This window comes from Leucopleurus acutus (assembly GCF_964270905.1).
Source record: "Leucopleurus acutus genome assembly, chromosome: 5".
NCBI classification, from domain to species: Eukaryota; Metazoa; Chordata; class Mammalia; order Artiodactyla; family Delphinidae; genus Leucopleurus; species Leucopleurus acutus.
The window spans coordinates 135,395,404-135,419,072 of record NC_139147.1 but is presented as its reverse complement, the minus strand read 5'-3'; the positions used below and the strand labels follow the sequence as shown (position 1 = coordinate 135,419,072).

The following is a 23,669-nucleotide window of genomic DNA, read 5'->3' as shown; positions in this document are numbered from 1 at the left end:
TCCCCCATTTCCTCTTTCTCTACTTCCCTATCCCCCTCCCAGTTCTCAGACCTTGGAACTTGGACTGAATTATACCACCGGCATTCCTGGTTCTCCAGCTTGCTGATGGCATATTTCAGCATATCTCACCTCCGTAATCACATGAGCCAGTAATAAATCTCCCCTTATATATCAGTGTATATCCTAGTGGTTCTCTGGAGTACCCTAATACAAGCTGATTAACATTAAGGAAGAGAGAAATTTTATTAGCCAAATTTTAACAAAAATCTTGGCATAATTGATGGATTCCAAAATGAATACCATACTTTAGCAAGGGTAGCCAACGATGTCTTTCCTCCATTCAGACCTATATCTCCTTGTGAGGTAGCTTTTTCTGGCATGTCATTCACAAAAACCAACTATCACAAAGCATTTAAGCAAGATTTCCAAAAAGTAAAGAAACTTAATCAATCACACTCCTACGGTTGAACATATTTTAGGAAGAGCATAAAATACCATAATATGTAAACTATTATAAAAATCAGTTTAAATATAGCTTATTTTATCTCTCTCATTTAAAAATTATATTATGCATATATTTTCTAATGTACATAATGGATTAGTACAAGTGATTATATGCATATGATTCGTAAATAAATAGTCAATGTTAAATGTCAAGCCCCCCGATTTTAACTAGCAAAGGAATAATCAAAGTTGAAAGAACCCTGCTCTAGGATCCAGTTGATCCTAATGCTTAGCCATCATGAGAGTCTTAAGGCTGGCTCTCAGCACACACATAATTCTGAAACTCCCCCAGACACCCATTAGCAGGGGCAGCTTAGGAGAACACAGGCCTTACCCTTATCCTTATGAATGAGGGAGTTCTCCTTCATCCCTCTAGTTCAACTGATGCTTTAGTATCCTCTGGACCATTGAATTTCACTGTCCAGTGGACGTGTTCCATCCTGGTCCTCTTGACGTGTTCTTGTAACTTGGATTCATTGTGCACCTTTTCTAAATGATACTGCTGATGAAAAAGTAATTCCTTTAAAACATTCAGTTATAAGAATATTATGCATCTTGTAATTTGTTTAGAGGTGATTGAGTCTCTCGATCGTGTAATTATACCCTCATTTCCTCCTGAGGCCTGATGACGGTGAGGTGAAATACCCAAAGTCACTCTGAATTCTGTGGCATAGCCGAGACCAGTCCCCGTGGCTCCTGCTCCCAGGCTGGAGACATCTGTCATCCTCCTTGTCCACCTTGCCTGCCTTGCAGACTCCTAGGATAGAACTTTCTCACTATTCCCATACACACCATTTCCCCTCCTTCCTGAGTGGCCACAGGAAAATTAAGACAAGCTCTTCGGTCTTGTGCAGTAAACACAAAACAGTTACAACTCGATTACCCTTTCAAGGACAGTTATTTACTTGATTCCTCATTTGTTCATGGTCTGAATACTGAGTTGGAAAATTGGTCTATTGTTAATTAGTTTGCCAGATCTGGCCTCTAGGTTCAGGAAGAGTTAAACCCAGTGAAATTGATGGGAGAAACATATAAAAATAATAATTACTGTTCTGTAATGAAACTGACCTTTGTTTTTTCCCTCAACCATGTGTCTACAATGGCTGCCACCCAAGTGGAGGACAATAAAATACAAAATGAGATTAAAGCAGTCAGGATGGGCTAAGAGTGATAGTGTGAAATGCAGAGGGAAAGGGGGGGTATACAAATATGAATGTTAATAAATAAGAATTAAGTAGCTAAAAGAAGTCACCTTGGACAGCTTTTCTTCTTGAGATTAAAGTGTGTGCCTGCCACAGTGATCATTCTGTTTCATTGTTACACTGTGTTAGTTAAGGCTGGCCAACTGCTGTAACAAATGAACCGCTGTGTTTCCATACCTTAACACAGTAGGTGTTTAACTTTCACACAAGTGACAATCCATTGGAAGTCAAGGGTGGGGGTATCTCAAGGTCACACAGTTTTTTGGGCTTCTGCCAGCTCGGCTGTTTTCAGCTTTGACCTTCCAGGGTTGTCCAGTACATCGACATCCCTGACAGGATGAGAAAACTAGTTGGTTACTGAACCAAACTTAGCTCTGCTCGCCTGTTCAGTAAAGCCAATCTACTGACACGGGGTTGTGGTGAAGGAAAATACAGCATTTATTGCAGGGCACCAAGCAAGGAGAACGGGCAGCTCATGCTCAAAAGACCCAAACTCCCTAGTGGCTTTCAGGGAAGGGGTTTTAAAGACAGTGTGAGAGAGGTGGCTACAGGGTATGTGATCAGCTTGTGCACAGTTCTCAGACTGGGTGGCATCAAAGTGAAGTTTCAAGCATCATCAGCCTTCTGGTTTCAACCAGTCTAGGGTCTACATGCTTGCAGTCAGTTTTCCTCTGGTGGGCTCTGCTTCCTGTACAAACAGCTTAGGAATGTGTGTCACGCCTATATCTGTATTTTTCAGGGAACTGCAGGTTCGGCAACTCTGCTACGTGGCCGACTTAGAGTCTGAATTGTTACCAGTTTCCCGGCCCAACAGCCATTCTTTGTTTCTACATCTTCACATTTCCTGATCATTAACTCTTTGAGTCAGCCTTTTGAGACTCAAGGGAGACCTGGGAGACTAAGGCAAAGGCCTTTTACTTCAAAGGACAGGGGCACAGGGGCTTGTATATGATTCCAATCTCCCCTTTTCTTTGATACTCCTCAATCTTGAAGGGAACAGGTTCAGGAAAAGAAGGGGAGTAAAGTTTTGGATAGAGAGGTTAATCATAAACTCAGCAGAGGAACTCAGTTTTAGGGGGACTTTGTTTCAAGAGTTTTTCTCCATACATTGCCATTTGATAGCCCTTTAAGCATATCTTATGTAGTGTTTACTGAAAATGTGTTGAAGAGAGATGAACTGATGAAGTGGAGAGCTGTAAGATGTTATACAGAATCGTCAGCCCTAGATCTGACCATCGTCATGTTATAGGTTGGGGTTGTTAGTTATGTGATTCCTTCTGGCCTTTTCTTGAAGTTCCTATTGTGGTACAAGTGCCTGATTCATCACTTCCCTCTTTCTCACTATAACAATAGCAATAAAAATAGAGAATATTTCAAATTATTCCATTTAAAGTAAACGTTGTATGATGCATACCTGCTTTGAACTGCCTTTGAGGAACACTGCCAAAGTAGCAAAATTTGAAGAAGGCAGAAAAATGACAGGAATGGGTAGAGTTGTTTCTCATAAACTCAGAAAAGAGGTAAACCCTTTACCCTCATCTTTCCGGCCAGTGTCTGGAGAAATCCCACCATATTTTCTCCTAAAGGTTCTAATTGAATGTATCTATTGTGTATTCCGCTTACAAAAGAACCTGCTGCCAAGAATGTCAGTTGTTAACTTGAGGTCAACTACTTAATTTACTTAATTGATAACATCGTATTTAGGCTCTCTTACTTGAACTTCCTTGCATTTGAGTTCTAGAGACTAAGCGACTACACATGAAACAGTATTTGAAATAGCACTGAAAATAAACTAAAATTTCAGAATATATTTAGGACTTACTCATTCAAAAGAAATTGACCTCTGATTGAACAAGGGAGAAGAGATTTCATTATCACAGAAATAACACAGTTTGGTGCCCTAAAGGATTTCACTGGCGGGTTTAATGTGTGTGTGTGTGTGTGTGTATATATATTATTATTAAAATTAGAGTCATTTCCTACCAACCATTCCTTTTGCTATAGGAGAGCAAACAATAGAATATAGATAGTATGAATGTTCTGTTTCCTTCCTCTCCTCTTTTCTCATTTTCTTCATTCATTCTTTCTTCCTTCCTTTTTTAAAAAAATAAGACATACTTATGAGCTTCTTGAAAACAGAAAATGTAGAGAATAACTTTGAGGAGTATTTAAGACAGGGTCAACAAAGGCTTGGTGAATGGATCCAGAGCTTTGGATGGTGAACAGTTAGTTGTATTTCCAAGGTATCCACCTATTGATTGAGTTGGTGGAAAAATATATAGATGAGCAGATTTGCGAGAATGTTTAGGTATAAGAAGGTTGGATAATGAGTTGGTTTTGAGTAGGTTGTGGGATATCCAGGAAGAGATGTCCAGAAGACAACTGGGAATGTGTGTCTAGAGCTGAAAGGAGAGATCTGGAATAGAGACACAGGTTTAGAAATCTTGGAAGATGGCTATTAATTGTAGTTGAGGGAATGCAAGTGATCTCAGGAATGGTATGTTGGGGAGATCAGAAGAGAGCTGGGAACGGAATGGCAGGACCTAACAGGGAAAGAGGAAGGAACATGTGGAGAAGACTCAGAATGTGGAAAGCCATGAGGGGATAGACTTATATTTTAATTTTTTTTAATTTTATTTTTTTAATTGGTGTAACATTGATTTATAACATATAAGTCTCATGTATACAACATTATATTTCTACTTCTGTATACACTACAATGTGCTCACCACCAAAAATTTAGTTTCTGTCACCTTCCAGTTGACCCCTTTACCCATTTCACCCTCCCCCTGCCCCTTCCCCTCTGATAACCACTACTTTGTTCTCTGTATCTACGTGTTTGTTTTGGTTCATTTATTTTTTTTGTTTGTTTATTAGTTATATTCCACATATAAGTGAGGTCATACAGTACTTCTCTTTCTCCCTCTGTCTTATTTCACTTTGCCTAATGCCCTCAGGGTCCATCCATGTTGTCCCAAGATTTCTTCTTTTTTTTGTTCATGGCTGAGCAGTATTCCATTGTATATAGATATACCACATGAGAAAATAGAATTGTAATTGTCCAAGTGTGGATAATCCCAAGTACCTGGAAATGGTTAGTGACAGATGTTGTAGAGAGATCAACTGAAATTAAAAATAAGCAAATAACCCTGTTGGAAGTTGCTGAGATATTTAGGGTGATGTTGAGCATCTTTTCATGTGCCTCTTGGCCATCTGTATGTCTTTTTTGGTGAAATGTCTATATATAGGTCTTTCACCCATTTTTTAATTGGGTTGCTTGTTTTTTTGATATTGAGCTCCATGAGCTGTTTGTATATTTTGGAGAGTAATCCCTTGTCCGTTGTTTGATTTGCCAATATTTTCTCCCATTCTGAGGGTTTTCTTTTCATCTTGTTTATGGTTTCCTTTGCTGTGCAAAAGCTTTTAATTAGGTCCCATTTGTTTATTTTAGTTTTTATTTTCATTACTTTGGAGGTGGGTCAAAGAGATCTTCCTGTGGTTTATGACAGAGTGTTTTTCCTATGTTTTCTTCTAAGAGTTTTATAGTGTCTGGACTTAAATTTAGGTCTTTAATCCATTTGGAGTTTATTTTTGTGTATGGTGTTAGGTAGTGTTCTAATTTCATTCTTTTACATGTAGCTGTCCAGTTTTCCCAGCACCACTTACTGAAGAGGCTGTCTTTTCTCCATTGTATGTTCTTACCTCCTTCGTCGTAAATTAGGTGACTGTATGTGAATGGGTTTATCTCTGAGCTTTCTGTCCGGTACCATTGATTTCTATATCCGTTTTTGTGCCAGTACCATACTTTCTTGATTACTGTAGCTTTGTAATATACTTTGAAGTTGGGGAGCCTGATTCCTCTAGCTCCATTTTTCTTTCTCAAGATTGCTTTGACTATTTGGGGTCTTTTGTGTTTCCATACAAATTGTAAAAAATTTTTGTTCTAATTCTGTGAAGAATGCTGTTGTAGTGTGATAGGGATTGCATTGAATCTGTAGATTGCTTTGAGTTGTATAGTCATTTTCACAATATTGATTCTTCCAATCCAAGAACATGGTATATTTCTCCATTTGTTTATGTCATCTTTGATTTCTATCATCAGTGTTTTATAGTTTTCTGAGTACAGGTCCTTCGCCTGCTTAGGTAGGTTTATTCCTAGCTATTTTATTTTTGTTGTGATGGTAAAGCAGATTGGTTCCTTAATTTCTCTTTCAGATTTTTCATTGTTAGTGTATAGGAATGCCAGAGATTTATGTGCATTAATTTTGTATCCTGCAACCTTACCAAATTCATTGATTAGTTCTAGTAGTTTTCTGGTGGCATCTTTAGGATTTTCTATGTGTAGTATATGTCATCTGCAAACAGTGACAGTTTTACGTCTTCTTTTCCAATTTGTATTCCTTTTATTTCTTTTTCTTTTCTGATTGCCATGGCTAGGAATTCCAAAACTATGTTGAGTAAGAGTGGCGAGAGTGGACGTTCTTGTCTTGTTCCTGGTCTTAGTGGAAATGCTTTCGGCTTTTCACCATTGAGAATGATGTTTGCTGTGGGTTTGTCATATATGGCCATTATTATATTGAGGTAGGTTCCCTCCCTGCCCATTTTCTGGAGAGTTTTTAATCATAAATGGGTGTTGAATTTTGTCAAAAGCTTTTTCTGCATCTGTTGAGATAATCATATGGTTTTTATTCCTTAATTTGTTAATATGTTGTATAACGTTGATTGATTTGCATATATTGAAGAAGCCTTGCATCCTGGGATAAATCCCACTTGATCATGGTGTATGATCCTTTTAATATGTTGCTGGGTTCTGTTTGCTAGTATTCTGTTCAGGATTTTTGCATCTATGTTCATCAGTGGTATTGGTCTATAATTTTCTTTTTTTGTGATATCTTTTTCTGGTTTTGGTATCAGAGTGATAGTGGCTTCATAAAATGAATTTGGGAGTGTTCCTCCCTCTGCAATTTTTTGGAAGAGTTTGAGAAGTATCATTGTTAGCTTTTCTCTAAATGTTTGATAGAATTCACCTGTGAAGCCATCTGGTCCTGGACTTTTGTTTGTTGGAAGATTTTTAATTACAGTTTCAATTTTATTACTTGTGATAGGTCTGTTTATAGTTTCTAATTCTTCCTGGTTCAGTCTTGGGAAATTGTATCTTTCCAAGAATTTGTCCATTTCTTCGTGGTTGTCCATCTTATTGGCATATATTTGTCTGTAGTAGTCTCTTATAATCCTTTGCATTTTTGCGGTGTCAGTTGTGATTTCTCCTTTTTCATTTCTAATTTTATTGATTTGCATCCTCTCCCTTTTTTTCTTGAAGAGGCTGGCTAAGCATTTATCAATTTTATCTTCTCAAAGAACCAGTTAGTTTTATTGATCTTTGCTATTGTTTTTTTCGTTTCTGTTTCATTTATTTCTGCTCTGATCTTTATGATTTCTTTACTTCTACTGACTTTGGGTTTTCTTTGTTCTCCTTTTTCTAGTTGCTTTAGGTATAGGGTTAGATTTTTTATTTGAGTTTTTTTTCTTTCTTGAGGTGAGGTTGAATTGCTATAAACTTCCCTCTTAGAACTGCTTTTGCTGCATCCCATAGGTTTTCGGTTGTTGTGTTTTTGTTGTCATTTGTTTCTATGTATTTTTTTATTTCTTCAGTGATCTCTTGGTTATTTAGTAGCACACTGTTTAGCCTCTATGTATTTCTGCTTTTTACAGTCTTTTTCTTGTAATTTATTTGCAATCTCATAGCGTTGTGTTCAGAAAAGATGCTTAATATGATTTCAATTTTCTTAAATTTTCCGAGGCTTGATTTGTGACCCAAGATGTGATGTGTCCTGGAGAATGTTCTGTGTGCACTTGAGAAGAAAGTGTACTCTGCCACTTTCAGGTGGAATGTTCTATAAATATCAGTTAAATCTATCTGGTCTGTTGTGTCATTTAAAGCTTGTTTTTCCTTATTTATTTTCTGTTTGGATGATCTGTCCATTGGTGTAAGTGGGGTGTTAAAGTCCCTTACTATTATTGTGTTACTGTCAATTTCCCCTTTCATGGTTGTTAGCATTTTCCTTATGTATTGAGGTGCTCCTGTGTTGGGTGTATAAACATTTATAATTGTTATACTTCTTCTTGGATTGATCCCTTGATCATTATGTAGTGTCCTTCCTTATCTCTTGTAACAGTCTTTATTTTAATGTCTATTTTATATGATACAAGTATTGCTACTTCAGCTTTCTTTTGATTTCCATTTGCATGGAATATCTTTTTCCATCCCTTCACTTTCAGTCTGTATGTGTCCCTAGGTTTGAAGTGGGTCTCTTGTAGACAATGTATATATATGGGTCTTGTTTTTGTATGCATTCAGCCAGACTGTGTCTTTTGGTTGGGACACTTAATCCACTTACATTCAAGGTTATTATCGATATGTATGTTCCTATTACCATTTTCTGAATTGTTTTGGGTTTGTTTTTGTGGGTTTTTTTCTTCTCTTGTGTTTCTCACCTAGAGAAGTTTCTTTCGCATTTGTTGTAGAGCTGGTTTGGTGGTGCTGAATTCTCTTAGCTTTTGCTTGTCTGAAAATATTTTGATTTCTCCATTGAATCTGAATGAGATCCTTTCTGGGTAGATTAATCTTGGTTGTAGGTTTTTCTCTTTCATCACTTTAAGTATATCCTGCCACTCCTTTATGGGGATTCCTTTGTATGTTATTTTTTGTTTTTCCCTTGCTGCTTTTAATTTTTTTTCTTTGAATTTAATTTTTGTTAGTTTGATTAATATGTGTCTTGGTGTGTTTCTCCTTGGGTTTATCGTGTAAGGGACTCTCTGCGCTTCCTGGACTTGGGTGACTCTTTCCTTTCCCATGTTAGTGAAGTTTTTGAATGTAATCTTTTCAAATATTTTCTCAGACCCTTTGTTTTTCTCTTCTTCTTCTGGGACCCCTATAAGTCGAATGTTAGTGTGTTTAGTGTTGTCCCAGAGGTCTCTAAGATTGTCTTCAATTCTTTTCCTTCTTTTTTATTTATTCTGTTCCTCAGCAGTTATTTCCACCATTTTGTCTTCCAGCTCACTTATTCGTTCTTCTGCCTCAGTTATTCTGTTATTGATTCCTTCTAGTGTATTTTTCTTTTCAGTTGTGTTGTTCATCTCTGTTTGTTTGTTCCTTAGTTCTTCTAGATCTTTGTTAAACATTTCTTGTATTTTCTCAATCCGTGCCTCCATTCTATTTCCGAGATTCTGGATCATCTTTACTATCTTTACTCTGAATTCTTTTTCAGGTAGATTGCCTATTTCCTCTTCATTTATTTGGTCTTGTAGGTTTTTATCTTGCTCCTTCATCTGTGACATATTTTTTTGCCATCTCATTATTATTATTATTATTTTGATGGGTGGAATTGTGTTCCTGTCTTACTGGTTGTTTGGCCTGAGGCTTCCAACACTGGAGTTTGTAGGCTGTTGTTTAGAGCTGGGTCTTGGTGCCAAGATGAGGAACTCCAGGAGACGTCACTCTGATGAATATTCCCTGGGGTCTGAGGTTCTCTGTTAGTCCAGTGGTTCGGACTCAGAGCTCCCACTGCAGGAGCTTCTGTCCAGCCCCTGGCTCATGAACCACAATCCCGCAAGACATCTGGGGCAGAAAAAAAAAAGGAGAACAATAACACTAAAAAATAAAATTAGACTAGGAAACTAACAGATATGTTAGAAAGAATATAAAAATTAAAATATAGATGAAACAACAACCAGAAGGTAAAACAGAACCACACTAGTAAAAAAGAGGAGAAGGGAAAACAAAAAAAGAGGTAGAAAAGGCCTTGGCTGTGGAGGGCAGGCCCTAAGCAGGGGTGGGGTTTGGGCTGTGGGTGGGACCTATGCTTTGGACCCACCAGGCTGGAAAAGGCCCTGGGTGGTGTGGGGGTGGGGCTTAGGCTCATCGGAACAGAATGGACCCAGGCGTGCCTCCTGCCTCTGGTCTCAGAGGGCTGGGGACCCCACCTGGGAACCCAGCAGGCTTCCTGGGCCCCAGTGGCCTGTCCAGCCTCCACTTCTCCTCCACTCCTGGAGGCCCCTTCCCGCCTGCCACTCCTGCTCTCCCCAGGCCTCCCTCCTACCCCCCGGGACCAGTGTGACCCAGTGTGAGGGAGGTGGCCTAGCAGGGCGGGGGGCCTGGCCTGGGAGCCCGGCAGGCTTCCCTGGCCCAGGTGGGTGGGGCAAACACCCTCGCTCCTCCCCCTGCTCCTCCAGTCCTGGAGGGCCCCACCTGCCTGCCTTTCTTGTTCTGCCCTGGCCTCCCTCCTACACCCCCAGGACCAGTGTGGCCCAGAGGGTGCCTCTGAGGGTGTAGGACCTGGCCGGAGAGCTGGGCAGACTTCCCTGTCTGACTGGGCAGGGGAAACGCTGGGTGCGCTCCCACCTGATCAGAGCTCCCGAGGGTCCCTCCAGGCGTGGGAACCCCTCCCCCCTCTCAGCCTCTCCTCAGGGGCGTCAGTCTCATCCAGCTTCCACTTCTCCTGCCCCCTCAGTCCCCCCACATTCTACCAGTTCGCTTGGGGGTTCCTCCTGTCTCCTTGGGTGTCGAGGTCCCCCACCAGCCTCCAGCAGGCAGCCAGTTGTGAGGAGGTGTGAACTCCACGTCTTCCCACACCGCCATCTTGACTCCGCCCCTCCCTGAATAATTTACTGTATTGTTATTTGTTGATTTTCTACAAATTATTGGGAATATCCTGGCGGTTCAGTGGTTAGGACTCCGTGCTTCCACTGTAGGGGAGCCCCGGGTTTGATCCCTGGTTGGGGAACTAAGATCCCGCAGGCCGCACTGAGTGGCCATAAATAAATAAATGCTAACCTTTAAAAAAATAAAAATAAAATTATCTACTGCTTTTTAATGTAGGTGTATAGACAGATAAAGTTTGAAGGTTCTAGACATCATTGATCACTAAATAGTGCTGTCTAGAAAAAGAAGTCACATTTTCAAGGCTGTTGAGAGCTCCAAGAATGACAAGAATTTTCCTCACTGCTGCACTGCTGCTCTCTGGAACCTTCCCCCACAACTCAAACATAGTTGACAATCCCTCTTCCTTCAGATTGCTGTTCATCATCACTTCCTCTGGGAAGTTCCTCCCTGATCTCTCTGATGAAATAAAATCACCCCATTCTGCACTTCCACCGCACCCTCTACTTCCCTTATCTAAGCACTCGGCACGGGCACGATCTTACATTGATGTGTGTAATTACTTCATTGTCTCATCCTCCCGCTCTTTAAGGGTAGAGTCATAACTGTTGTGTCACCATTGTACTGCTGGTATCTAGCACGGCGCCTGACACATAGGAGGTATTTGGATAGAAGGATTCGTGGATGGGTGGCTGGCTGGCTGGCTGGATAAAGACAGAAGAATGTTTCTTTCCATAGTGTCTTCACCCCAGCTCTGTGTTGTCTTCCTTCTACATGGATTGCTGTTTCTGCCCCTCTCCTACTGGCAGCGTCGCAACCTCCCTTGCCATCCAGCTTAGATAGCACCTCTTGGTTTTAAAATGACATCCAGATTCTCAATTTCCTAGTAAAACTCCTATGAAGACCCAGACAAACAAAAGACAATATCACACCAGAAAAACAAAACGAAATAGTCAGACAACCTACTGCCTGCAAGGAATTCAACTCAATTAGGAAAAGTTAATTATATTGCCTGTGTTCTTCTTTATAAAGCAGGGTGCCATCCACAGCCACTCAGCCAGCTGCTCCTTTGTGAAATAACCCACCAAACAGGGGTGTGGTCAGGTAGTCATGGCCAACTCGTGTTCACTCTGCTGTCTGCTGACTGGACTTCTTTCCATTTTTGTGACCTGAATTGTGATCATGATGTTGGACTCAGTGAGTTAGGCTTCTGTTCATCCAGAGAAACTTTGGGAGCAGCATGAGATCACACTCACTGCCAGCTAGACTTTTTGGAGCTTCTTTCTAAACTGGGTGTAATGGCAGCACCTTTGGCCTCACACTGAGGACAGGACTTGTGTGGGCTACTCTCTGAGCCTTCATTAGTCATGCGGACGAGCAGGTCAGATGGATCTTCACCCTAGTTCTCTGCAGCTCTTTCTTTAAAGGCCAGACTCTGGCGAGCTCTTCGTTTTATGTAGTTCATAGATCATACCATGTACCAGACACTTTGCAAGAGGCAGAGAGGATACGAAGGGAGATCTGGACGTGACTCAGCCCTCAGGGAACTTACACTCTACGTGCAAGACAGACATGTATACAAGTAACCATCATGCAAGGCAAGGTGGAGTAAATGCAAAATCAACTTAACATTAGCACGCTGTTAGAATGGAGGCGGTGGAGTGATGTGGAAATTCACAAAAGGCTTCACACAGGAGGTGTATTTGACTAAATGAGAAGGATTCCAGAAAGCAGAGAACAGTGTGTAGACAACTCTAACCTCAGAGAACAGTTTACCTAAAGTCTGGAGATGTGGGGAATGCCCATAGACTGTGGTGAGTGAAACATGGGGTACATGGTGGTGATATGAGAAGTGTTTTAGGGCCCGGATCATGGAGGTCCTTGAATGTCACACTAAGAAATTGGAACTTTATTTGGTTGGCAATTGAGACTTGATTCAGAACTTAGTTCTGAAGGGAGGTAAAAAAAAAAATCAGGCCTATATTTTTAGGTGATTCTGGTGGCATTATATATACAGATCAGAGGGACACGAGATTAGAGACTTGATATAGTCAACAGAAAAATTAAGACAGGTCTGAACCACAGTGAGGGTCCTGGTCATGCAGCAGTGGGATCGCACCACGGGAGTCACTGGGGAGGCGGGATGGTGGAACTTGCCCAGCCCCAGATGTGTCATGTCCTGGGTTTAGGGTTCTAAGAAGTGGTCTGAAATGTTAATACCAGACATAGAGGCTTAGCAGGGGTTTTTTTTGGTTTTTTAATAAATGTATTTTATTTATTTATTTTTGGCTGCATTGGGTCTTCGTTGCTGCATGCGGGCTTTCTCTAGTTGCAGCGAGCGGGGGCTACTCTTCGTTGCGGTGCGCGGGCTTCTCATTGCGGTGGCTTCTCTTGTTGCAGAGCACGGGCTCTAGGCGCGCGGGCTTCAGTAGTTGTGGCTCGTGGGCTCTAGAGCGCAGGCTCAGTAGTTGTGGCGCATGGACTTAGTTGTTCCACAGCATGTGGGATCTTCCTGGACCAGGGATTGAACCCGTGTCCCCTGCATTGGCAGGGAGATTCTTCACCACTGCGCCACCAGGGAAGCCCTATGTTTGCTGTCTAATTTCTCTCTTGGACATTTTAAAGTTCAGTGTAAATACTTCATGGTTATCCTAAAAAGTATCAGAAAAGATAGAGTGTAAGTGAATGACCTTAGTAAAAGTGTATTTACATAATAGAATTTTTAATTGCAAGATGTTTTATCATTGAAGTTTCTCCCAATATTGCATGAGAAGTGTGACTGTGCAAGGCTTTCTTTTACCAGACCTCAGTGCAGGAGCTCAGCTTTTGTTGCCTTGGCAATTACAATAGCAGGTCACGAAAGGGAAGAAGATGGGGTAAAATTTCTCAAAACAGGCTTCTCAGTCCTATGGGGTCACATAGACTTATTCTTGAGGATTCAAAACTCCTAAAACCATTTTGTAAATAGCTTCTATTTTGATGATAATTTGTTTAAAATTATTTTAACATTTCTAAAAATAAAAATTTACGATGGTAATTTTTATATCTGAGATTTTAGTTTCTTAAGTCTCTTTCCCAAAATGGAATATTTAAGATTCTTTTTTTTTTTTGAGATTCTCTCTTTCCTTTTTTGCTTTGTATCATTGACGGTTGGGAACCTTCAGTCTTAGGAAAAGATAAATGGGTTTCCAGTTGTCTCTAAACCATTGAAGTAAGGCTCCTCCTCCCCCACTCTGCTCATATTCAAGGAAGGGAAAAGGTGAAGAGTTCAGTGCTGCTGAACAGAGCTCACCAACTACCTAAAAGGAATATTTTGAGGCCCAGGATTAGTAACAAAGAAAATGTGTAAACATGAACTGCTTTCCATATTTATATATACATATATATATATATATATATATATATATATATATATAGGGGCATGTTAATCTGGCATCTTCCTGCATGCTAAATTCAAAATGTAAATACAATAGAAAAAGGAAAAAAAATTATTTCTCTTTTGGTGTCTATTTATTGTATGAAGCTACAGCCGAGCATAACGCACAGGTGGTTTAAAATGCTTCTCTGCCATCTGAGATCTTGGCTTGCCAGGGTATAGATGTGGATGTCACTTTAGGGAATTGGGCTTATTCAGTATGTAAAATGAGGCTGGCATGGGTTCAGAGGTTTTGTCTGTGTCTTTAACAATTAACAATTTTTGCTTCCTTTTTTTTTAAGGTCTTTTAAATTCTCTTTTTTTTTCCCTTTTTGTTTTAATCTGTAGATTCATAGATTGAAATTACCGAAAATTTTCTGTCAAATGCGCTAAGTCTTAATACCTAATATCTGTAATATATATTTCCTATCAAAAGACATAGGAACTATTAGTATATAAACCAGAGGTCATTTTAATCTGGTACTGAAGTGAAATTCTCATTTACAACCTTGTTAAAAAGATTTGTTTTTGATGAAGGTCTATGTGGTATCCACGTTTTAGATTTTGTAATGTTGTAAAAAAAAAACCAAACTAGATTTTGTTTTTCCAAATCTGATGTTTTGTGAACTTATTTTATGCAAAGCATTTGTCATTTAATTCATGGCATGGGTTCTTAAAACAAAAAAAGGGAAAAGTGGTTTATATAAGGAAGGGATGGCTCAGTATTACTATTACACATAAATACATAATGGTAAAATCAGTACTGTCTCAATAGCACATAATATAAAAAGAAAATCAACTCCTAGATAAATGATGAAGGAAATAAAATACAAATCTAGGTTTGACAGCAATATCTAGATAATGCCACTTATATATATATATATTTTTTAAGGAATTTTGTGAGCAGTTAGGATTATAGTGGCTGCCTTTTTGATCCACTCTGTTACTCTATCTAATTTTAATGAAGAGGGCAGTATGTAGCAATAAGAAACAGAAATGTTGAGACCTTTGTGGACCCTCTAGCAATCAGTGAATATCAGATCACAAATCTCTCCAGCTTTAATTACAGGCAAAAGAAAAGACAAAATTAGCATTTTAATATAGAAATATCTTAGGCTTTAGGAGAATTATGATAAATATAATGTTGCCTAGTGAACCAAAGAGGGGATATTACAACAAACTGTCTTCTTAGGAATATTTGTTTAAATGAAGGCAACAATACTTCATCCTTATCTTTTTCGGATAATTATCACTGTTTCAGGCTGTTCTTTGTTCCAGGTTTAAAATACCTTTAGTTGGGGGGGGGGGGGAAAAAGAAAAAGTAATTGACAGTGTTTGTTTTCTGTAAAACTACAAGAAGGAAAAAATGCTGTTTGCTTGGCACTAACAAGATAATTATTGTAGGGAGAGCTTTTGCTCTGCAGCTCTGGTTCACTGGTGCCATGGCAGCCCTGCACTTGGATGCATTTAGGTTACGTCGTTTCAACTACAGCGTATTAAACTAACTCCTCTTCCAGGGCTGAGTTTTGCCCACCTGTCTCCCCTAAAACACCTGCAACATATGTTTGCATAACCCTGTAATGCTTTGCCTTTGGGGTCCTGAGAAATTCCCCCAGAGCTTTTTGCTTATAAACAGCTGAGCAATTCGTTTTTCTAATGGCAGTTGCTTTTCCCCCAGCATTGAGGCAATAACATATTCACTAAAATAAGAGTCTCATTTTTCATCAAAGGGAAACGTTCGACGTATTTTTTACAGTGCTGTTTCTCCTTCTGAGCCTTATTCTTCCCCTAATCTGCCATGCTAAAAATTAAGAGTTGGTAGCAAGGCATTAGGGGAAAGCACACTAAGTAATGCTTCATTTGTCAAGTATTTTTCTTCATGCCGAACAGACATTGTATTTATATTGTAAATATAAATTAACCTTTTTTAGTAAACAAGTGCTACAGGAACTTTATCAGTTTAATGTAAAAATTGTAACCAATAAACTATAAAAATAATAATTTGGACTTATTGTAGGAAATCACTTTAATTACTGTAACCTCATTAGCTGGCAAACAACTGTGCATTAATAGTATGTGGTTTTACAATTTTTTAAAAATTGTATGTATGTACGTACTCCTGTTCTGAAAAATAAGACAGCTTTTCTCCCCACATATGAGGTCCAATGTGCATGATGTATTTTCCTAAATATGTGTTTTTACTTTTTAAAAAGTGGAATGTTTGGTAAAATCTGCCCTAAGTTTATATATGGTTATCAGAAGGACGAAACACTGCTTTCTCTACCTGTTTGTTATCATGGATTTCAAGTCGTCAAGCTGTCAGATCTGCTGTCAAAGTTCTGTTTATCAGTGCTCAGTGGTATCAGAAGGTAATTGTAGCTTCCATTTTATTGAGTTTTTACGAAGTGCCCAGCACTGTGCCGCACTTAATGTTCATTGTCCCGTTTAATCCTTTCCGTTATGTTGCAGATGAGAAAACCTGAGCCGGAGTGTAAATTGACTCCTTCCCAGCCAGGCGTGGGAGGGGCGGGCTCTGGACTTGAACCTCCCTGACTCAGGATCCCTGGCCTCCCCTGCCAGGCAGCCTGTGCCTCTAAAGCAGATGTTAGGTCTACCTTAGTCCCTTTGTTTCTAACGTAGCACTTTTACTCTTCTTTACCTCCTGCCGGTACATTCATAGATTAGAACAGGGATCACTGGAATTGCTTATCTTTTGCTCCGTTCAGTTCTACGTGTGTTTACAAATAGCCAGCCCTTTGAAAGGCAGGCGATGTGTTGTTCCAAGCAGGATGAGTGCCTCAGACTCTTTTCCTTCTGGAGTTCCCATTAACAATGCAAAAGGAGATTATCATCCTCAGGTGAGGGAAGGGAGTTAGGGGATGAGTCTAGAAAGTACTATTTGTGATGACCTTTGTTGGATGAGTTTGATTTCACCAGGCTCAGAACAAGGAAAATTGTCACATTTCATCTTGTGGTTAATTTCACTTCTTGTGGTTAGTTGTACTTAGTGTGGGTTAGCATTTAAATATTTTTGTACACTACCGTAGCAAAGTGAGTTTGAACTTAAAGTCCTGAAATATTACTGTGCGGGTAAGGGTGGTAGGGAGGGTCTTCTATTACAGAGTAGAGAGGAGGGGAGTTGTCCACCATCAAAAGCCACACTCAGTAAGGGACAGAGTGTTTTACCTGAAATTATATTAAGGTACAGCTTACTAATATAGAACTCAGAAGTGAAGAATGCTAACTATAACAGAGAGGTTAGGTTTCAATCAGTTTTGTCCCTAACATTGATTGCTGTCATTTAAGCACTACTTGTAAATTGATTTGATCACACCAAATTAACCAAAGCATTTTGAAAATTCAGAAGTACCACACGAGTTTGGTTTGTTTTGTTTTTTTTCCGTATAGTTCCCTCTAGGATACTTGTTTCTACTGTTATCTATCCTGCTTCTGTAAGTCATTTTGTCCACAAGGCTCTAGGCTGCCTCCCCAGATTTCAGCCTATCTGTGCCACAGGTGGGAGTTTCAGCATTCTTCTTCTATTACCATAAAGTAACATGCTGAAGAGAAAGCCTTAAGAAGAGCTCCAACAGCTTGTTAACAGAGAAGGATGGAGTGGTACTTGGGAAGTTAATTAGCTGCAATCTTGTGGAAGATTTATTTCAAGTCCATCCAGGTTGGTCTAGGAAAGGCATGGTAAACCCAGGGTGGATTGAATTTGTGAGTTCTGCATTTTCATGTATAGTTATGTAGACTTCTCAGGTCATGAAACATAATTGGTATTCCTCTGTACACAGACCAATATAAGTTAGGGTATAATTACCATTTTTTCTTCCGAAGAAAAATTCCCCCAAATAAACAGAAGTGGGTTTTTTTGTTGTTTTCATTTTTGCTTTTTTTTTTTTTTTAATGTACATTGGCTTGGAAAAGCTTATAATATTTGGAATCCTGACTGTGTGAAAGTGGGTTTAAAATAATTACTAATTGTTCCAATCTTTTGCAAAGACATACTTTTAAAGTTGTCCACCACAGCGAGATCAGCTCAGTGCTTTGTGATCGCCTGGAGGGGATAGGGAGGATGGGAGGGAGGGAGACGAGACGCAAGAGGGATGAGATATGGGAACATATGTATATATATAACTGATTCATTTTGTTGTAAAGCAGAAACTAACACACCATTGTAAAGCAATTATACTCCAATAAAGATGTTAAAAAAATAAAAAAAAATAAAGTTGTCCACATCACATGTCCTACACAATGAGAACTTAAAACTGTCATTGGGTCTGGTCTTTCTTACATACAGAGTTTTATATGTGTAGAATCCTAGTGGCTCTTACATTTTAGAGGAAATTCCAGATCTATAAAAAAATAGAAATCAAAACTGTTATATTTCTGTTAAATTTTATTTGGAAAAAAATCCTTTGAAATAAGACAGGCAAATGTTACTTTTAAAATGTTTCAGTTGCATGAGATTAGAATTCTGCTCATTTAATCTCATCCCGCTAAGGAAACCATTGCTATCATTTTGGTACATAGTTGTGTGAGAAGATATTGCTCCAAAATTTCTTGACTTTTTAAAACCTTATTCAGAAGAGACTAAACTAAATTAAAAGAGAAGAATTATAGGTGAATTAAAGAACTGTCAGTACTGAATCTTAATGTATAAAAAAAGGCATGTGCCCTTTTTAAATAAGTGTCTATACCTGTTGATTTCTATAGCCACATGTTGGCTTACAGAGGTATCAGACGTTCAGTAGCTACAGCCACAGGTGGCCATTGAGCACCTGAAGTGTGGGTGGTCCAAACTGAGATGTGCTCTCAGTGTAAAGTATACACAAGATTTCAAACACTTTGTACGAAAGAAAGCATGTAAAATATCTCTATTTTTTATATTGATTACATGCTAAAATGACAACATTTTGGATATACCAAATGAAGCAAAATATTATTACATTTACTTTCACTCTTTTTTTTTTTTAACGTGGTTGCTATAACATTTTAAATTACATATGAAGCCTGCATTTGTGACCCACATTATATTTCTGTTGGGCAGTGCTGGTCTAGACCATCCATGTGTACACATACTTCTGTTTTAGTAACAATATCACCTTCTCAGATAGAAAACCCCATTGAATGACTTTAAACTATAACTTCTGATTTTATTTTCTTACATTTCAAATACTATTTTTCAACATCATCTTTTGATTTTTCCTTTTCCATCCCAGTACAGTGGCACTTTAAACTGCCTCTCCTTTTGATACTAGTAAGTCTCCTAGGAATTTAAATAGGCCTCCGTGAAAGCAATACTTGAGCCTCATTCATATGTTCACGTTAGATCATTATTCCTAATAATGGCTTTAAGTGCTTAGATAGATCAGCACTTCGTGTCTTGAATTGCTTGTCATTTCTTTATAAAGATGTTTCAAAAAATTGCTCCATGCATTCCCTGCTTTCATTGTTTTCTAGCAAAGAGGAACATAATCCTTTATTAATTTGTTGAAAGTCAGAGAAGAAAAGCCTTTTATAGTAACGAAAACAAAATGTTTCCAGGTACTGAGAATAAAGAACAAAATTGGTTATGAGTGATAGTCCTACGCGAGTTAATTTTTAAAATAAATCATGAATGCGCTGTCAGTCTGCCAGTGGCTTTGACCTCTATTTCATTTTCCCGTTATGCTTGGGTCCAGGTTGTCATCAGCTACCAAGAGGAAACCTATGTAATTCCTAGAGAGCTAGAAGTTGCACTGTTAGACTTAATAGTATGGTAGTCATGGAAGCATCAGTTATCTTCATCAAGGCAATTCAGATTTGATTATTGTAGAACTGTGTTGAATACCAAACCAGTGGAGTAGTAGCTGGAGCTAAATCAAGGGATTGTCATTTTTGTCAGCTGATTACGGCTGACTTGGAAGAGATATGAAAGGGTTGAGCTCTGTAAATATTCTCTTTTCAGCAGAAAATGAAAAGGTCCATCATGGCCTTAAGATGCAGCTTGTTAGCTTGATGAATTTCAAACTATTTAACCTTAGCAATTATGTACCCCCGCCTACATGCAAGTAGATTCGTGCCTTGGGATTATGTCTCCAAGGACTGATATCAAAGCATATTGGTAATTTTCTATTAAGATAAAATGCAGCCTTTTTATGTCTAGTTAGATCTCTCAAAGGACAGGGCATGCTCTGGTTCAAAGTCCTAATTATTAACTTGAGTTATATGTTCAGGTAAACATTGGAACACATTTATTTATAAGTTTTTAGAAACTATTTAAGGAAAAATACATATAATTTAGCCTTTCAGAGATGATGGTATTCATTTAAGTTATGCTATTAACGTGTTACATTTTTATAAACTAAAAGTGTATTTGATTAATTTGTATTTGCCTGAGGGACTTGATACTTTTAAATAATAGACATATTAAATAATAGCAACCTATGTAAATAGACACACCCAACCTAATGATTCAAGGACATTTCTGCAAGTTTATAAATAATACTACATGCCAGAAAGTACAATGTGTTGCTGCTTTTATGAAAATGTGCATTGGTCAGTTTGCTTTTGTATTTCTACTACCTGGGCACTTATTAAACTCGTATATAAGAATAGATGACATAGAAAGTGCAAACTTCAAAAGAATTGCTGAATTCTGAAATAACTCATTCATTTTAGGAGAAGAAAGACTCGGTGTGCCATCTAGTGGGCATACATAGCACTTTGGTTATCAAAAACTAACTTGAGTTTTGCTCTTCTTCAAATGCAGCTTTCTTGACACTTTGTGTCTCCTAGGCCTTAGGCATAGATTATGCTGGGGTTAATCTCATATAATATTTCAGTTCTGTTGTAATTTTGTCTGATTGTATTTTGGAAAGGCATATTGAAAATGATCAAAATTATCATAAAGAAATCTAATGAAAGGAATAAATCTGTGTGAACTATGAAACAGGTAAAAAGAAAATGTATTAAAACAATTTCAGTGTTTAATCAGACTAAGATCAGTTAAGGCAAAACTTCAACAATAAAAACAAACAAACAAACAAAAAAACAGGGAGCTCCCTGGCAGTCCAGTGGTTAGGTCTCGGCACTTTGACTGCTGTGGCCCAGGTTCAATTCCTGGTCAGGGAATTAAGATCCCACAAGCCATGAGGCGCAGCAAAATTAAAAAAACAAAAAAACCCAAGCACATTAATTATTAAACTTCATTATTATACGTATTTTTTTCTGAAAGAATATAAAAACAATTGTTTCATTCTTTTATGTGTTAATGTATAATTTAAATAGCTTTATACATTTTAATTTACTGCTTTTTTTTTTTCTATAGAGAAATCCAAGACCAGTGACTTATCAGTTCCATCCAAATTTAGATTATTACAAAGCCCGAGGAGCAGACCTCATGAATAAAAGCCGGTAAGTCCTCTTTCTCTGATGAAAGTCACTAAAATATTCTTGGAGATCGTCAGGAAATGTTACACATTTGCTGAAAATAATTTCCCAGATTTGAGTATACCAATGGTTAATGCATGTAATGAATCTTTGTAAAATAAATTATCTGAGTTTTTTTTCTAAGGCATGAGCAAAGGATGTATGTTGATGTCAGTGGTAAGGTGAAAAATTAAATAAATTTAAGAGTACTTGTTACAGATCGAAGTTTGGCAACTTTGTTCTTCTAACACTAAGAAACCTGAATAAATTGTGCCTGCTTGCGCAGTCTCTTTCTAGACCCTAGCTGTTGATTGAAAAGAAGCAGTTCTATAATATATGTTTAAATTATTTCAGTAACAAAATTAAAACTGGGTTTCCCAACTGTCTTTAGAACTACACAATAAGCTTATAAATGCATCTTGTGTGTGCATTTGTGATTACATACATAGAAATTTTAAGGGTCACTGTAGGAATAAAAAAAACATTAAAATCCTACTTTTAAAAGAAATTAACACTGGCATAAAGGGTTGATGAACAGTTTTGCTCTTTCATAATACTATACTCAGATGTCTCAAGAGTTAACTCATCAAACCAGAACCATCTCAAATTAGAACATAATTTCAAAATTTACTCTGGTAGACTAAAATGTTAGTCATGATAAATGCTGCAAGTTGTCCGAATTTTCTTCCTTAAGCATTTTGCCTCTGTGCTAGCTTTTCTTCAGTAGAATTCCAACAACCTAAATATACATGGCTGGAGTACACATACATGATGTGTTCTGCTCTTACTTGGAGAGTTTTAAAAAAAGACATAATTCCTGACACATTGAAACTCATGACTGAGGGGTGAGAGGATTTTATAAGAAAGCAGCTAAATTTAAACTTGCATTTTGAACCCTTAGTGTCACGTTATTTTTAAATTACCCATCCTTGATTGAAGTCTGTCTCATGTTTTGAAGGGCTATGTAATTATGAGACCAGTTCTGTAGCCCACGAGGCTTCTGTGAGACTCTTTTCTGTTTGTTCATTTCATCTGATTCTTGGTTCACAAATAAAAGGTTTTTCCCTATAGTCATTTTGTTCATTTAATTTAACAAATTCTTCTTGAGTGCCAGACTCTCAGTATTCTAGGCATTGGAGATAGTGAATGAACCAGACAAAAATCCTAGCCCTCAGGAATCTTACAGTCTAATCACTTGTATTTCCTCCCTGTCATGTTTTTTAAAAAGTATATTTTAGGTACTTTCTTCATACAAGATCTTTCCAGCTGGAGCTCCTTCTTCTCTCCCCTAATCTCCACCCTGCACCCCCTGCCCACCACCTCCCCCAGGTTAGTTTTCACAGGACGGCCTGTAAACTCTCAGTTTCCAGCAGATTAGATCACACTCCCACTTGAACCTCCAAAGGCTTCCTAATACCTCCCATAATCCAGTCTTCTTCCCTTGCCCCTCCCCTAGTGACCTCATCTCCTCCAGCCTCGCCTTCTCTTCCCTCTTGCTTGAGCTTGCCTGGGGCCATAGTGCTTCCCTGTTCTCCTCCCACCTCCCCTCTTCCTTTTCAGCTTCGTGATTTATGGCTCAGCACGAATATCTCACACAAGGCAAGCCTATCTCTCTCTCACAGTTTTTTTTTTTTTATTGACATATAGCTGATTTACAATGTTGTGTTAATTTCTGCTGTACAGCAAAGTGATTCAGTTATACATGTATCTACATTTCTCTTCCATTATGGTTTATCACAGGATATTGAATATAGTTCCCTGTGCCATACGGTAAGACCTTGTTGTTTATCCATTCTCTGTATAATAGTTTGCATCTGCTAATCCCAAACTCCCACTCCATCCCTCCCCTCTCCACCCCCCCCTTGGCAACCACAAGTCTGTTCTCTATGTCTGTCAGTCTGTTTCTGTTTTGTAGGTAGGTTCATTTGTGTCATATTTTAGATTCCATATATAAGTGGTATCATATGGTATTTATCTTTCTATTTCTGACTTACATCTTCTTTTTCCATTCATCTGTCGATGGACATTTAGGTTGTTTCCATGTCCATGTCTTGGATATTGTAAATCGTGCTGCGATGAACATAGGGGTGCATGTATCTTTTCGAATCATAGTTTTGTCTGGATATATGCCCAGGAGTGGGATTGCAGAATTATATGGTAGCTCTATTTTTAGTTTTTTGAGGAACCTCAATACTGTTCTCCATAGTGGCTGCACCAATTCACATTCCCACCAACACTGCAAGAGGGTTCCCTTTCATCCACACCCTCTCCAGCATTTGTTGTTTGTAGACTTTTTGATGATGGCCATTCTGACTGGTGTGAGGTGATACCTCACTGTAATTGTGATTTGCATTTCTCTAGTGATTAGTGATGCTGAGCAGCTTTTCATGTGCCTGTTAGCGATCCATATGTTCACACAAGCCTCTCTTGACCTCCCTTTTGTCTTCACCTCCCTTGGCCACTCTCTACCCCA

General features: G+C 38.6%; 1 protein-coding gene across 1 annotated transcript in view; it reads left to right on the top strand.

Annotated features, from left to right (window-relative positions):
• TBC1D5 (TBC1 domain family member 5) overlaps window positions 1-23,669 on the top strand; it is a 411,864-nt gene that overhangs the window by 298,979 nt on the left and 89,216 nt on the right. The window contains exon 15 of the mRNA XM_082840369.1: window positions 21,096-21,181. Within this exon, the coding sequence (XP_082696495.1) occupies window positions 21,096-21,181 (86 nt within the window). The remainder of the gene's footprint in view (window positions 1-21,095; window positions 21,182-23,669) is intronic.